General features: G+C 42.8%; 1 protein-coding gene across 2 annotated transcripts in view; it reads right to left on the minus strand.

Annotated features, from left to right (window-relative positions):
- LOC142665435 (rho GTPase-activating protein 39-like) overlaps window positions 1-17,515 on the minus strand; it is a 156,007-nt gene that overhangs the window by 97,110 nt on the left and 41,382 nt on the right. Inside the window, exon 1 of one of the 2 annotated variants that reach the window (XM_075845132.1) lies at window positions 5,293-5,462. The exons of the other annotated variant lie outside the window; for it this stretch is intronic. Coding sequence (XP_075701247.1) covers window positions 5,293-5,303 — 11 coding nt within the window. The 5' untranslated portion in view covers window positions 5,304-5,462. Of the gene's footprint in view, window positions 1-5,292; window positions 5,463-17,515 lie in introns of those variants that run through there. 2 annotated transcript variants of the gene reach the window in all.

Consider the following 17,515-nt stretch of genomic DNA (forward strand, 5'->3'; position numbering starts at 1 on the left):
AAGGTTATTCAGAGTAAAAGAAAAAAAAAAAACTGTTTATGTCCAGCATGCATGAACCTCACCAAGTGACATTTTCTTTGAAACTCTATGGACCCAGTAGTCCAGAAACGTAAAAAAAAAATAAAAAGCATAGTAGTAAAGGGCCAGGGGGTGTAAATAATACAACTAGGTGATGAGACAATTGATTAAGGATACAGCTGGCTGAATCCTTGGCCAACAGTTTTAGGTTGACATATAGAAGGTAACAAATGTATGCAATCTTAATGCAAAGGGCTAGTGTCAGCACCAAGAAAACCAGGGCAGATGCCAGGGCCAACTGAGCTTAGCAGGCCCATGGCAATCTGTGTAAGCATGCTCTATGCTTGTCATGCTGATAGGGCCTGCAGTCAGCCCAGTTAAACTTTTATAGTTTACGTTGACATTTCTTAACGAAGAAAAAAATATATAGTGTTGCTGGCACTATAATTGTGGACAGATGCATGTTACAACAAATCTGCCATGAATCCTACTGCTCAGCCATAATGTGCTGAAGCTATACAACAGGATTATGTCAGCAAAATCACAATATGCAATGCAGTATTTTGCAACATCTATCAAGTGACTGACAAAGCTGACATACTGTACTAGACTGTTTAAGGGAAACGGAAAAAAAAAAAAAATAGTACCATGCAGCATCTGGATACATTTCAGCATTATCAGACACAAATAAATTCATTGGCAGGTGTCAGACAAGGAAGACAATGTTGCCCATGTAGCTTTAGGCTGGGGGCACACAGATATGGTTACCAATGATTTCCTGTCACACTCCAGAAACATTGCCCAAGGTACAATTCACAATACAAAAGTAAACATCTGGTTATTACTATTTGCTGTAACTCTTTGATAAACTTGTTAGTATTTGCTGGCATTTACCAAACAGATCTTTTCCATGTAACAATATTCAGGAAGATAATTTATAGGCAAGATGGCCACCACTCCTCCACATATTAGCAATTATTTTTGTTTTTGTTACTATTGCTCTTATTTTTAGAGCAAAAATGGAGTAAGTGATATGTAATCAGTCCAGACAAAAATAATTTTGATATTTTTTAATATCTTTTCTTGATATCTTGCGATGAGAATAAACCATAGAATTGCTTTTGACATTTAAAATACATGCAGCCACCTCAACCACTGACCAAGAGTGGAGAAGGAAAACAATGAAATATTCCCAAAGGGAAAGTTTGAGAATTTTTCTCTTCCTTCCTCTGCTACAATCCTTTCTAGTTTTGTTTTTTTACTACACAGAATAGTGTTGTTTAATACTGTATAGTCTTGGGACATCATAGAGCAGGGCTGTGAAGCAGTTACCTATCAGTGAAAAATCAACACAACAACCTTCTTGCACCATGAACAGTTGTCCCATTTGTCACACACAGTCCTTTTCTCTCGGACTGCAAGCCTTAGGCCCCATGCACACGACCGTGCCCGCGATTGCGGGCACGGCCGGCTGCCGACTGACAGCCGCATTTTTGGGCCGTGCTCACATACAAAGTATGGGAGCACGGCCCGCAAAATGCAAAAGAACGGACATGTTCCATAATTCCCGGAACATTTCCACGGCACGGACACCCTTCCGTAGTGCTACGGAAAGGTGTCCGCGTTCAATTAAAGTGAATGGGTCAGTTTTTGCGGACCGCAATTGTGGTCCGCAAAAACTGAGTTTTTTTACGGTCGTGTGCATGGGGCCTTAATGTGGTGTATGTGATGACACTAATGGCTTTGAGAAAACTTCAGTAGCATTTTGGCAGATGTAAAATCCATATTTGGAGCATCTGCCATGAAAATGCTGATTTTGTAGTTTCAGAATGATATCACAAATATATTTTACACTATCCAAGTGTCATTTTTATTAAAGGGGTTATCCAGGATTTTAAAATTAGATCGGTTGGGGTCAGACTCTGATAAGTTGTTTGAGTGGGCAGTGGTGTCTTCATTGTTTGTATAGGTTTCATTCCTGTTCGTGTTCGTATTTTACATGCTGTTACTTTCGTAGCGGCTGTGCGAGGTATTGCAGCACTGTCCCATTTTAGCTGATAACCATTTTTCTTTTAAAATTAGCATTTAATAGTCGCACATAACTTTGTGTTTAGCCCTTCAGGACTGAGCCTGTTTTGGTCTTGTGGATGCAGCCAATTTTTTCAACTCTGACATGTCTATTTATGTGGTAATAACTTGGGAATGCTTTCACCTATCCAAGTGATTCTGAGATTTTTTTCTCGTGACATATTGTACTTTATGTTAGTGGTGCCGATGTTGTTATAACAACTTAAATGCGGCGGTCGCCATTGACCCCCACATTTAAGGGGTTAATCGGTGGGGATCACCGTTGTGATCTGACCCAATGTTTTCCCCAAGTACTAAGGCTGCTAGTAGCAGCCTGTTCTGGGAGATGCCGGGCTGCGGGGAATACCTGTGTGCTCTGTTAGGAGCACACGTAGATTAACAGGCTGCAGGCACAAGGACCAGTGCTGCAGCCCGTTAATCTACGTGGGGTGGTCGGGAAGTGGTTAACCAATATGTTAAAACCAAAAATCAATAGGCAAATGTCGTATGTAACAAAATAACTTGTAACAAAATGAAAAAAAGAAACGTTTTAGTGGATCTATTGTTTGACATAAATAGGCGCATACAACAGTAAACAGCTAACATGTTAAAATATAATCCCGGGTAGCTGTTCTTTTGTACTTTGGCTGTAAGGATTGCTTATTTACAAGCTGTGCAGCTGGCTCTATGGATGGAATAAAGGGGATTTTACACAGGACGATTATCGGGCAGACGAGCGTTAATATAATGCTCGTTTCCGATAATTGCCCTGTGTAAACAGGGGAATGATCAGCAGATGAACGAGCACCTGCTGGTCGTATAGTTTTAAAAAAGTAAAAGATTATCGTTGTCGGCAGCACATTTTCCTGTGTAAACAGGGAGACGTGCTGCCGACATGATAATGTTGGGGACGAGCAATCGGAGTAATGACCGCTCGTTCCGATCCATAGCTTTGTGTGACAGGAGCAAGCGAGCGCCGATCAATCGCTGCACCGGCCGCTTATCAACCGGTCATATTCAACGTAATCTGTCAATGGAGATTGCTATAGACACAAGATTACTGTCCCACAACACATAAACAGTTGCCCTACTTGGGGTATCTAGAGAGCTTTTTAAGTATAATTTTACATTCTATTTGTCGATTACATTCAGTGGGACCATTTGAAACAGTCCACCAAACACATGCAACTGTTGGCCCATACATTTCGATACGTCTGCTACGGACTACCATTAAAATAATATATGCTGCACGGTATACTTTTTTGTATACTATTATATAAAAAAATCAGTCAGCTATTTTCACTAGAGTTGAGGCTGTGAGTGCCTGACATAAACTTGCCAAGCACATGCCAAAAGGACACTCTTTTGGTATATACGTTTGGCTATTAAAGTCCAAAAGGCAGCGTATGCGTCTGGAGGTTTTCTGGCATATACGCCAAACGGGCACCACTGACATGGTATTGAGCCTGAGTATCCCAGATGAGATGTAGTATTTGGATGAAATGTAAGCAAATATTCACAAAGACCGTGAAGATCCGTTACATTAGCATATGAGGACCAAATATGCGTCATGAATTGATGTTAAAGTTTACATCATAAAAAGCTATTGACTCACCCATAGCCACTCATGTTAAAAAACAACATCGTTTTTTGACGGATTCTGTTGTATGGAATAGCTTAGTCTACTAAACTAGTCTGTACCTAAAAATAAAAAGGAATACCAACGTAAACAAGCCAGACGGAGGCCAAAATACGCTCTTTTGGCCTTCGCCATGCTAATGGAGCACTATGGACAAGGTTAGTGTATGTCGGAAGCTTTCCTGGTATATGCGCTAAAGTAGGTCAAAAACATAATGTGAACTGGGCCTTACACTGACAGATATGGCACTTACATTCCTGATCACACAAGAATTAAATTTCAGTTACTGTGCGATACTAGACCTAGTCCAACATGTACAGATAGTCCTCATTTTATCATATATGGTAAAGTGTAGAGACCTCATGAAAACACATGGATCCCATATGTTGTACACTGGTTACAATACTAACAAAATGGATCAGGCAAGACAGATAAAAAAGCAGTGATAGAAAATAAATGACCTAATTGTATCTACACATTCTGTATGGATAAATAGATTGGGAGTACATAGCTGAAATGGAAAGCGTGACAATTACATTTTGGAGTAAAAGCGATTATCCCAAGCCTGTTTGAGCAACAGGCAGAATCTCAAGACTGGCTACAGTATCTTGTTAGTTACTGCTCCTCTCATTTAAAGAGTTTTGCAGCTGCTGTTTTTATACAGATCAAATGCAAATCCCACATGTAGGATTCAGCCCCAAAAGCTGCCAAGCGCAAATCACCCTCCTCCCCAAGTCTGTCACGGCCCATCAAGCGCATAGGACATGTCCAAAAACACAAATACAACTGAAGTTTGCCAGTGGACAGCCACTTGTAACATCATTTATATGTTGGACGCTGCTCAATAGAACTTATAATTCAGTCATATCCCTGCCATAAAGCCAGAAGACCACAATATACTACATTTAAAGTTGCCAGATAAATACGATTTGGCCAATATCAGATAAAGGTATCAATACCAAAAGTTCATCTTTAAAAATCACATACACACAAAGATACTTTACGATCATCAGAAGGATAAGACCAACTTTCTAACTGCGGCAAAAGTAATTCCAGTTTAACTTGTGGCATTGTCCTCAAAAGGGAATTCCTAAACATAAATCATGTCCAATACATTTTCCAGTCAATGAAACAGGTCTCCTTTGGTCAGAGCTAATGCTTTTGTCATTACAAACACACCAATAATTACTCTGACCACTGGTATAATAAGCCAAATTATCTGAATGAATTGCTACTTTTTGAAAACTTTTCCAGATTTTTATTTCTTAGATAGATAGATATAGATAGATTTAAATGCACAATTTAAAAAGACCCATTACAACATATTTGCATGGTTTCTTAAAGTTCTTTGAGATTTGGGCTTACACAAATCATGTATAAAGAGTTGGGCAGCCAAGAGACGGAGTCACAAGAAATTCAGTTACAATTGAGGCCTCAATAACGATCAGCCATGGTAACACAACCCCCTGTAGTGCTTTGTCACATACACACACATTATCAGCTACGTACAGGGCTCCAGCACTGAAAAACCTGTTTGCTGAAGTCACACAACAGTCTGCTGCTCTTACCTGTCAGCCATTTTATACGTCTCCCCTCACATGGTCCAGTAAAAAAGTCTACCAGAAGTGAATCCAAAGTCCTGCGGACCTGTTGATCGTCCCAATCCTGTTGAATGTGCTGCTGTGATCACTAAGCAATGATATGACAAAGTAGCAAGATAGTAAACTCCCCCCTTCCCTGTGTGACTCAGGCTCTCCCTTCCCAGGCAGGATGTGTAATCTGATTCCACTCCCAGTACATCCTCCCCCATCTAATGGTTTGTAGAGAGCTGGGACATGCATTACCCTGCACAGAGCTAGCAGAGGAGGGGGTGTTAACCCTTGTCATACCAGAGAGGCCTGCCGAGCTCTAGGCAACCATTCAGACACCTAGGAGTTAATGATGGAAATTCCCATTTCAAAAGTCCCTTGAAAACGTAATTTACAAATTTCTGCTATTTATTATTCTATGGAAATTTTCCTTCCACGAAACAGTGTAAGATTTCATAACTTTTTTTTCTATAACATTGCACAAGTCTTCAAAATTGACGTTTGAGTTTTATCATGGTAAATAGAAACTTATGGGTTGGTAAATTTGGCTGATCTGACCAATAAGGACTAAAAGTAGGTGCACATGTTGTTGCGCTCTCATTTGAGCAGCACAAACTCTCATGCAATATGTTACCCGGAAAAGTAGGGGAAGGATAATCAATTGGTTTTATGCGTTTGTCACGATCCAATAAGAATACGACACAAACTATCGGTATCCCATCAATAGAAGCCAAGGGCACAAATGAAGGCAGAGATAGATCGGTGATTTGCCGTTTTAACTTACGGCATTGTGGTCCAAAACAAACATCTTTACAGACAAGCCATGAACAAGTCATGTAGAAAAGGGACGTCTGAAATCACCAATGTATGGCCATCATGCTTTAAAGGGTTTTCTGGTCATGGGGCGTTTTTTTCTACCGATTTATAGGTCATCAGTATATGTTCGGTGAGGGTCTGACACCCGGATCCTACACCGATAAGCTGTTCCGGCTGCCTCCGGCATCGGGAGTTATACAGTGTTCGGAGCCAGAAGGAGAATACACCAACCACTGTATAGCAGCCATGCTGCAGCTCTGCTCCTATACAAGTAAATAGTGTTTGCCCTGTACAGCAATGCTTCTAGGAGAGAAAACCTGCATAATATGGCATGTAATGGAACATGTCACAATTCATATTTGCTAATACAAAAGCCATTCTGTACACACATACAAATACATACATATAATTACATATTATAGAATAGTGTATTTATTCAAAAGATATAAATGAAACTTTTAGAAATTTGATAAACATTTTGTAGTTCACAATAGGCTATTTTGGTTTTCTTTTTGTTATTAAATGTATTGGAATTTGTAATTTATGAACCTAAGTAACGTTTGATGATCATTTTTTCTGTTATATGAAGATGAAATTACACAATTATATTATTCTTTGTTTTATTCTTTAAAAGTAAAAATACACTGTAACAATTCAGTGACATGCTCCCCCAATCTAAGCAAAAATATTGCAGCTCCACCTAGTGTGTGATTCACAGCACACAGTTGTAAAACCATTCATAAACAAATGAGCAGTCTAGCAGTCTTAGAAAAAACAAAACATCTGGCTTTTCAGAGTAATTCTCTAGTAAATTAAAGCTTGTATGTGCATGGGGTCTCCAATTAACATAGTGATTTAATTAACTTATACCTTTACCCTTGGGCTACAAATGTTAGTGTCCTTTTTTCCAGCAAATGCAGAGAAATAAGGACCTGATTACAGTGACCAACTATCCGAATTATCGTAAAGATAATTGAAAACTCAACATAAAGCTATTGTTTGTCTTCATCGATAGTGCCACAGCAATAGTTATAGCGGCAGCACAATCTCTAAATGTAAAGGGCATACAGGGAATTGCTGTTGCGAGAGCTGTCACTAGGTGACAAGGACGCATCTTGCCTAACAGGGAACAGTTACCCACCATTGGTTGCAAGGATCGTTAAGATGGAAATATCCTTCGGATCCTCCGTCACTAAAATTGGAATGTTAAGGTGTTGTAAACCAGATTTAGTTTACATCTTATAATGTGTATAGCAAATTATAGATTCTTGTCCAGTTTGACCAATAAGAAACTTGATTTTGCATTCCCAATGCCAAAATTATTGGATCGGACCATATCTTGCAACCTATTGACTCAGAGACAAATTAAACATACTGGTAATAGTTATTTAGTATGTGATCTAGTGTTTACAAAATTGTTCACGATGCAACAATTGATTGGTACACTAATATGATACAGAGAACCACTATTGCATGTCGATCAAGATGCATACATGCCTTTAAATGGTCACTAACCTTTCAAAAAAAACTTTGCAGAAATTAATAGTACAAGCAAATATAAGAATTTTAATATGTGTCTTATTAGAGGCAAATGCCTCTTTCTCCACTTATCAGGCACATCTCCACCCTCACCGATGCCTCCTGCACCAATCATTGACTCTCAATTCACTGCTAAAATCATCTTGAAACAAGACAGATTATCAACTTCACTGAGTGATCACGTTACATGCTGCCCATATTAGTCTATCGAGAGGGGAGGGAGGTGTTGGAATAAGGGAGAGGCAGAGAGACAATGCTGCAGCTTCTAGTAAGCGTTCTTTCTCACCCCAGAGCTTGATTCACAGCTACACTGCTCAGTACTGCTGCATGATGTCCTCCATGTTGCTGCTGCTGAGGGTGTGCTATCAAGAGATAGGGGAGCAGGATGTTCTCTTCTTGATGTGCAGTGTATGGGAGACATCATTGCAGTTAAAGGAACAGTGTCATCACAAATTATTTTTTTATATGTTAAAGATGTTAGTGCTTTATTAAAAACGTTTATATTCATTTGTGTGTTTGTGTTTTACTTTTTCTTATTTTTACACTTTTTCTTCCCTATGGGGGCTGCCATTTTTTGTTCCATTTCTGTCTGTGTCGATTAACGACACATACAGACATGGAATACGGCAGCCACAGTCCCATAGGGACTGCGAACGGCTCCCGTCCCATTGACTTCCGTGTACGGCGTCTGTGTGGGAACTGCGCATGCGCCGCTCCCACACAGTCCAATTCGAAATTGGCGCCGTCCGGCGCCATTTTCCTGTGGACCGGAAGTCGCGGCCGGACAGTAATATTACTACTTCCGGTCGCGGCTTCCGGATTTGTGCACTTGGACCAGCGGCAGCAAACGGAGCGGACGGGCCGGAGGGAGCCGCGGCGGCAGGAGCAGGTAAGAGATTTCAATGTATGTTCGTGTTTGTGTGTGTTTACTACTGTATGTAAACCTACTACACTGTGTGTTAGCTCAAAAAATGGCTACACACAGTGTAGGAGGTTACACCGTTCAAACCCCTCGTTTATCCCGGCACTAGCCAGGATAAAGGAGGGGGGGATGCTGAGAGCTCACTAGAGCGAGGGCTTTTAACCCAATGTTGCAATGCTGCAATTTTGGGAATAGCTCCATCTAGTGACCAAAAATGGGTAGTATTATAAATTAGAATTAATTTATAATATTTCCTGACTCGTGAAAAAAATAAAAAAAATTTGAACAATGTTTAATCACCCACACACTAAATGTTTAATTAAAAAAAAACAAACATGTTTTTCTGGCAACACAATGCCTTTAAGCTCGACCCACTAGCTCAGGGAAAACGGAGAATGTTGAGACTGAGAAAGATCCTGTAGTGAGAAAAACTGTTAAAAAATGCAGGATGCAAGTCAAATAACGGTCGGTTATAGGGTTATTACTCATGTATACACATAGGACAGTTTATTCTAAAAGTCCCCTCAAAAGGTTGGATACGCTTTAAGTTTCATGTACTCAGTAGAGCTGTGTGCACGGAGTCTGAAGTAGCACACGGTGCCTCTGTATGGCACTGTATTACAAAGATATCAAATTGCTTCTGGGGAAGAATCTCTCCATTCAATGGATGTTGCCACCATTTCGTTTTCGGTCAGATTTGAATGATTTCAACAGAAAAAAACTCATATGAAACTGTAGAATGTAAAATTTGGAAGCTCTCTTCTCTCCATACTTTTTAAGAGGGAAAGGTTAACTGTGAGGGAATGGGGCTAGCGAGTGTGAAACAGATTTAAAATGGCATAAAACTGTAGCGCATAGCAGGCATAGATTTAATGTTTTGTCTATGGGATTGCCTAGGATGCACTAAGTTTATTAAAAGGCATGCACCTCAGTTTAAGACTGGTGAATGAAACCGCTGGTCTTAATAAACTCCCTCAAATGTGTATTGGGCCAGAGTTTGTTTCAGATTAAACCCCTGGGTGAAATTTACACAGGAAATATGCCTCTGACAGGGAATGCTGCAGATTTGGGTGACGGCTGTGGAAGGGTATGTTCACACGGCAAACGAAAAACGGCCGTAAAATACGAAGCTGTTTTTAAGGGAAAACAGCCTCTGATTTTCAGCCGTTTTTGAAGCTGTTTTTCTATTGAGACAATGAAAAACGGCTTCAAAAACTGCTTAAGAAGTGACATGCACTTCTTTTTTACGGGGCTTTTTTTTTTTTACACTCCGTTTTTGAAAACGGCCACGTAAAAAAAAGAAGACCTGTGGGAACGGAATGCCATTTTTCCCATTGAAATAAATGGGCAGATGTTTGGAGGCGTACAGCACCCGTATTTTCAGCAGTTTTTCGGGGCATTTACAGCCCGATAAACGTCTGAAAATAGGCTGAAAATAGGCCGTGTGAACATACCCAAATACATCCGACACCTCACTGGAAACGGGCGGAATCAAAGATCACTTTGATACTACACATTTAATCCCTCAGATGCCGCAGTCAATCGCGACCATGGCATCTAAAGAGCAGACCCCTCTGACGTGCCATCGGCCACAACGCAATCGCGAGGTGTCGATGGGCATCATTGCAGCCTGGGGACCTAATGAAGGCCCTCAGGTCTGCCATGTTTACAGAAGGTCTGCCTCAGGCAGGGCACGTACACTGTAGAAACATGTTATACTATAATACATTAGTATTGCAGTATATCATGTAAGCAATCCAACGATCGCTGGTTCAAGTTCTTAAACTGACTAATAAAAAAAACTAAAAAATAGTTTAAAGTTCCTGTTAACTTTGTAATCGTAATTTTTTTATTTTTTTTTAAAGTTAACATAACTGGTATTGTCGTGTCCGTAAACGTCTAAACTATTACAATATAATGTTATTTCATCCGTTTGAATGTCGTAAAAATAAATAAGTAAAATACACCCAAATTGCTGTTTTTTGATCACCTTAGCTCCCACAAAAAAATGGAATAGAAAGTGATCAAAAAGTCGCACGTACCTCAAAATAGTACCAATGAAAACTACAGCTCGCTCCGCAAAAAATAAGCCCTTACATCTCTCTATCGACCGAAAAATAAAACAGTTATGGCTCTCAGAATATGCAGGCACAAAACAATCTTATTTTTACAGGTTTTGTAAAAAATAAAAATAAAAGTAGTAAAAAAAAAAAACAACAAATTGGGTATCGCCGTAATCGTATCAACACGTAGAATAAAGCCAACTTGTTGCTTTTTGATGGACACTGTAAAAACGAAAGCCCCAGAAAAATGTTGCAATCGCAGTTTTTTGCCCATTTCACCCCACAAATAATTATTTTTCAGTTTCCCAGTACATTTTGCAGTATAATGAAAAACATGAAAAACTACATCTTGTCCCGCAAAAAACAAGCCCTCATACGACTATGTAGACGAAAAAAAATTAACAAGTTACTTTTGGAAGACGGGGAGAAAAAAACGAAAATGAATAAAGTAAAATTGGCCATGTCATTAAGGGGTTAAAGTAACATTTGGCTCCGGGGGGTAACTGGCGCTTGAACGACTCACTCCTACAGGACCCCTCTATTTCTTTTTTTTTAAATCAATCCAATTTTATTGATACGAACACAGAAATGAAATAACACATTAACATTCACATTACAATTTTCCAACATCGTATACAATAGTTACAGCATATCAGGAAATCCCCAACTTCCCCCCTTTCCCCCCCTCCCCGCACAGCCCCCCACTATATCTCCGCCCTTTGTTTCTAGTACCATTCCTGGTCAGAGCACATTTCTCTTATCAAGTTTCCCCACCACCCCTTCTTTGCTCCAGACTCTATCACCTCCAGTTCCTCAGACGACTCTCGCCCTTAGTCTGCTCAGTTCAGGTGACAGCACCTCAGGACAGGCCAACCATCTGCTCCATTGTTTCTCAAATTTTTTTTCCGTGCCCCTTTTAGAAAATATCTTATGCTCCATCAGGATATTATAATTCAACATTCCTACAATTTCCCTCATCCCTCGTGGCTCCGCGTCCAGCCAGTGTTTAGCAATGCATTTCCTCGTTTGATATAATATCTTGGCAATTGCCAGGCTTGCCATTCTGTCACTCTCCAATTCTCCCACCGCTCCCAACAACATAACTTTAGGGTCTGCCGCCAATTCCCGACCATACACCTGCTTTATCAGGTCCGATATTTCCCCCCATAGGGTCCTCAGGGCCTCACATGACCAAAACATATGCAATATGTCCGCCTTCTCCTCCGTGCACCTAGGACATTTAGCATCCACTCTAATACCCATCTGTTTTAATACCCACGGGGTGCGGTACACTCTATGTATCAGGAAGAGTTGTGATCTCTGCGCCAGACTGAGCGATAAGTGACATGTGGACGCTAATATCTCTTCCCACTCCTCCTCGGTCAATGGACCGACATCCTGTTCCCATTTCGCTTTTACCAGCACCATTGGGTTTCCCAAGTGTTTGGACAGTAAGCTCCTGTACGCCATTGCGATCAGGCCTTTGGTCGTGTCAGCCCGTCCCACATAATCTAGGACCCCAAGAGCACAGACCGTCAGGTCCACCACTTGCGCCTGTAGGGCATGACGGATCTGCAAATATTGGTAAAACATATTGTGCTCCAGTGGAAATAGGTCTTTCAACTGCTGAAATGATCTCAGCCCGTTATCATCATACAGGTGTTGTAATCGCCTAACCCCTGCCGATTCCCATTTTTATTGCCCTCTAATTTGTATAATTCCCACAAGACCGGATTATGCCATAGGGGAGTATATTTGGTACACATTACCACTCCCAGGATCTGTTTGCATTGCCACCATATTTTATGTATCAGGAGTAACGTTGGTTTAGCACTCGCCAATCTCTTAAAGGTATGCGCTTCCAGACCCTCTAGTGGGTTGAGTCCTCCCCCCAAATATGACAATAAACGTGCACTGGAGCCCCAGGTCTCTGTGTCCTCCCACCCCTTAAACTGTTGGCTCTGGGCAGCCAGGTAATATATCCAGGCATTTGGCAGCGCGACCCCCCCTTCGTCTTTAGGCAATTGCAATTTCTCCAATTTAATCCTTGGAACCCCTTTTTTCCAGACCAGATCCCGAAAGAGATTGTGCAATCGTCTGAACCAGTGTTTAGGTATCCATACTGGGGAGTTATTCACCGTGTCAAGTGGCATCAGAGCAGACTTGGTCCAGTTAATATTCAATCCCGAGAACTCCCCAAACCTTGTGATCGTATCCATTACTACCTTCAGAGTATTCTCAGTGTCCGTCATATATATTAAAATATGATCTGCATATAGTGACATTTTTTCCTCCATTTCCCCATATTGCAAGCCTCTTATACGCTCCTCCTGTCTTATGAGGCACGCCAGTGGCTCTACCGCCAAGGCGAATAGCAATGGTGACAGTGGGCACCCCTGGCGCGTACCCCGGGTAAGTGAAAATCTCTCGGACATTGCACCATTCACCCGTATGCGGGCTGTAGGGGCCACATACAACAACTGTACCCACTTCACGAAGTTAGGGCCGAATCCCATCTTTTCTATTACCCGCCATAGGTACCCCTATTCTACGCAGTCGAACGCTTTTGCGGCGTCTAACGTTAGCACCGCCCTTCCTCCTTGATCATCCGGTGTCGCCTGAAGATTTAAAAGCAGCCGCCTGAGGTTGACAGCCGTCGATTTGGAGGGCATGAACCCCGATTGGTCTTCATGCACAACATGCTGTACCACCCTGTTCAGCCGCAGCGCCAATATCTTTGCCAAAATCTTGACATCCGATGTCAACAAGGATATTGGTCAGTAGGACTCCGGTAATTGACTGTCTTTCCCCTCTTTTGGGAGAACCACTATCGTAGCCTCATATAGGGAGTCTGGTAGTTTACCTCTGTCAAAGCTATCCTGCAAAGTACTCAAGTATTCTGGCGCTAGTTCCGTCCCATATTCCTTATAGATTTCCCCCGGTAACCCATCTGGACCCGGGGCTTTCTCATTTGCCATATCCCTTATCGCCTGTTCCAACTCCTCCAGTGAAATAGGTGCCTCCAAGCTTTCACAGTCCTCCCGGCCCAAGGTAGGCAAATTAATGTTTCCCAAGTACTCATCCAATTGCTGTGTGTCGTAATGCACTTTGGATGTATATAGGTCAGTATAAAACCGCTGAAATATTTGCAAGATTTGCCCCGTGTCTGTCTCCACCATCCCCCCCTCCCCCTAAGGCCATGAATGAAATTATTACTCCCATGCGGCTTTGCCATCCTAGCGAGTAGTCTCCCCGCCGTTTCCCCTTCTTCATAATATTTCTGTTTAAGGAATAATCGTTTATTATCCGCCATTGTTAGTTGGTGATTTTTTAACAACGTCTGTGCCTCCACCCAATGTCTAAGTGTCTCCTCGGAGCCCTCTTCTACATGTCTCCCTTCTGTTTCTGTCACCCGATCCTCTAAACTTTCTCCCAATTGCCTAGATTTAGTTTTAATTCGTTTAATATGTTGAATGAATACTCCCCTCAACCAGGCTTTCATGGCTTCCCATAACACCCCTCGCGGCACTGACTCAGTATTAAAATTGAAATATTCTTTTATCAAGTCCCGTATTTCCCCGCCATCCATCAATCTTAGCCAAAACGCATTCAGCTTCCAATTTCCGGGGTTCCTGGTAGGTCTTACACCCACTTCCAGCGTCACCGCCATCGGAGAGTGGTCTGACAACGCCCTCTGTAGGTATTCAATTTGTGCTATGTACGGCACTGCTGAAGCTGAGTATGCTACCTAGTCTATTCGCGAAAGTGACTGAAATGTGGATGATGCACACGAGTACTGCCTCACCCCTGGATGTTTATCTCTCCAAATATCCCGCAGACCCAATTCCTCCACTAATCTTCCGAAGGCAGTCAGGTCTCCCCTTTGCCCTCCCCCTCCCCTATGAAACCTATCCAACCCTTCAGACATCACTGCATTAAAATCCCCCATCACGATTAGCGGTACCTCAGGCCACCTGGAGAGTTTCTCCGTAACTCGTTTAAGTACAGTGCTAGAATAAGGCGGAGGGATATACAGCACTACTAGAATACACTCCCAGTGATATATAGTACAGTGCACTCCCACATATCTCCCCTCCTCATCAGAGAAAGACGAGTGACAGACAAAGGGAAGACTCCTGTGTATCAGCAAACTCACCCCCCTAGAATAAGTCGTATGAAAGGAATGAAACCCATGTGCGATCCACACTCTCTGCAGTAAGGACACAGATTCTCTAGTCAGATGCGTTTCTTGCAGCCCCACTATCAGGGCATTTTGCTGTTTAACCCAGTTAAAGATTGCCTGTCGTTTCCTAGCTTCCCGTATTCCCCGGACATTCCAGGATAGACATCCCATCAGGCGCCATATCTTTAAGAAATCTGTTACCACTCCAGCCTGCTCCAGTCAAGATATTAGGCCGTGCGTTCCCTCCCTCCTCCCCCCCCCCAACAAAACCTCCCCTCCGAAAAGGGTCAGAGCGACATGTACGGTCTCTCCTATCCAGCAGAAACGCACCATAGTGCGAACTTTTGACATGCCCTATTGGCATCTCTCTTTGAACCATTTAACTTTCTCACCACTTCCAGTGAGCGCTGGCTCCCACTGCTATTCGCATGTATTAAACAATCCCACACAATCAGCAGAATTACAGATATATTAGGTACCCAGTAACAATCCCACAATAACATTGCCGTCAGGTGCGGCCATTCTTGTTAAAAGGATACCACCCTGCTGTGTTTCAGACAAGGGTGTTCACACACTTCGGAGAACTGCATAAGAACATATAATATGCTACAGTCCTGCAAACGCCAACATGGCTCCAGACTTCATCGCCCAGGCGGGCTTTCACGCATCTTCTTCTCCAGCCGGTCTCCGCAGCCGTGCCTCATTGCTATCCAGCCATCTTGCAGCCTCTCTGGGGTTCTCAAAGAAGGACCCCTCTATTTCTAAACAGATCCTCGCTGAACTTGAGGATTTTTTCTGTACGAATTCCGACCCGAATGTCAGCCCCCTGTCCGTGTGGGAAGCACATAAATGTTTTAATAAGGGGAGTTTTCATCAAACACGGTGCCCAAGCTAAACAGCTACGTATCCAACAATCCCTAGACCTTATGTTACAAATTCGGCGTCTTGAAACATCCTATAAACATAACCCCACTACATCTAGATTGTCAGAACTCACGACTCTCAGGGAACACCTAAGTTTTCTTGAACTGTCTATAACGGTTCTCACCGGTTTGTTCGTGAATCCTCGTTGTCGTCTGGGAGATGGTGCGTGAAACCCAGGCAACACTTGGCACAGCGGGTAGAGGCGGTCGGATGGATAGGCAGAAGTCAGGACAGGCAGCAGAGGTCGTAACGGGTATGGCAGCAATAGGTCAAGGCAGGCGGCAGACATCGTAACGGTATGGCAGCAATAGGTCAAGGCAGGCGGCAGACAAGGATAGTGAAGTTCAAGCAGAGGTCAGTAACGGGAAATGCAGACAAAAGGCAGAAGGAACGGAAACAGGGAACTAGGGCACAGGGAACTCACGGGGAGCTTGGATGAAGAAGCAGGGATGGAAGGGGAGGAACCCTAAATAGGAAGTTCTGGGAATTAAGGCGCGCGCTGGCCCTTTAAGGCAGGACGAGTCAGCGCGCGCTCTCTAGTGACTTCAGCCGCACATGGCGGATGCCGACCATGGAAGGAGGTAATGGCTGCGCTCACCTAACGCCGTCCAGGGCCAGCAGAGCGTCCGGACCGTGTAAGTGGAGCTCGGGACGAGCAGCTGATCAGGGAGGGCGCCGGAACCAGAGCAGAGACCGTCGGAACGGCGTGGCAGCCGTTACACTGTCTAAGGCAAAGGCCACTCTTACCAAATGCTGTGGCACTTTCTATGAATTTGGAGATAAATATGGAAGGCCCCTAGCAAATGCCTTACGTAAACAACCAGCACGTATATATGTCCCCAGCATAAACAACGCATCTGATATACTCCATCATCTATCCAAAGACATTACCAATTCCTTTAAAAAAAATTGTGCCAACCTTTATAACTTTGACTCACCAGTACCTTCTCGCTCCTCGAAGATCCGTGATTACATTTCTTAATATGGCTTACCCTCACTTTCAGAGAAGACCATTGCTTCACTGGAGTCTTCTTTGAGAGCTCTGGAATTAGCATGGGCTGTCAAGGAGACCACCACTGGCAAGGCCCCTGGACCCGACAGTTTCACTCTTACCTACTACAAACACTTTCTCCCTACCCTATCGGATAGTTTCCTGCGTACTTATAATGCCCTCACTGAAGACTTGGACATGAACAGGGATATTATTTTTGCGCATATTACAGTGATTCGTAAAGAGGGCAAGAAACCGAGCCGTTGTGCCAGCTACCGCCCTATCTGCCTACTTAATGTAGATGCGAAACTGTTTGCTAAGATACTAACCTCCAGACTCACACCTCACCTTCAATCACTCATACATGTAGACCAAGCCGGATTCCTCTCCTCAAGGGAGGCGAGGGATAATACCACGAGAGCATTGGACATAATTTCCTATACACGCACTCGTAATACCACCATGCTACTTCTTTCCACTGACGCTGAGAAGGGGTTTGACAGGGTGGATTGGGAGTTTCTTGCTCAATCTTTGAAACATGTGGGGTTAGGACACTCCATGTTCTCATGGATCTTATCTCTTTATTCTAACCCGACTGCCTCGGTCAAAGTAAATGGTTTCTACTCAGACCCCTTTACTATACAAAACGGCAACCGCCAAGGTTGCCCCCCTCTCACCTCTCCTCTTTGTCTTTTCTCTTGAACCTTTCCTTCGCACAGTATGTACCAATCTTGATATCTCTGGGCCGCCCATTGGCTCCCGTC

Source organism: Rhinoderma darwinii, chromosome 13 (genome assembly GCF_050947455.1).
Source record: "Rhinoderma darwinii isolate aRhiDar2 chromosome 13, aRhiDar2.hap1, whole genome shotgun sequence".
NCBI classification, from domain to species: domain Eukaryota; kingdom Metazoa; phylum Chordata; class Amphibia; order Anura; family Rhinodermatidae; genus Rhinoderma; species Rhinoderma darwinii.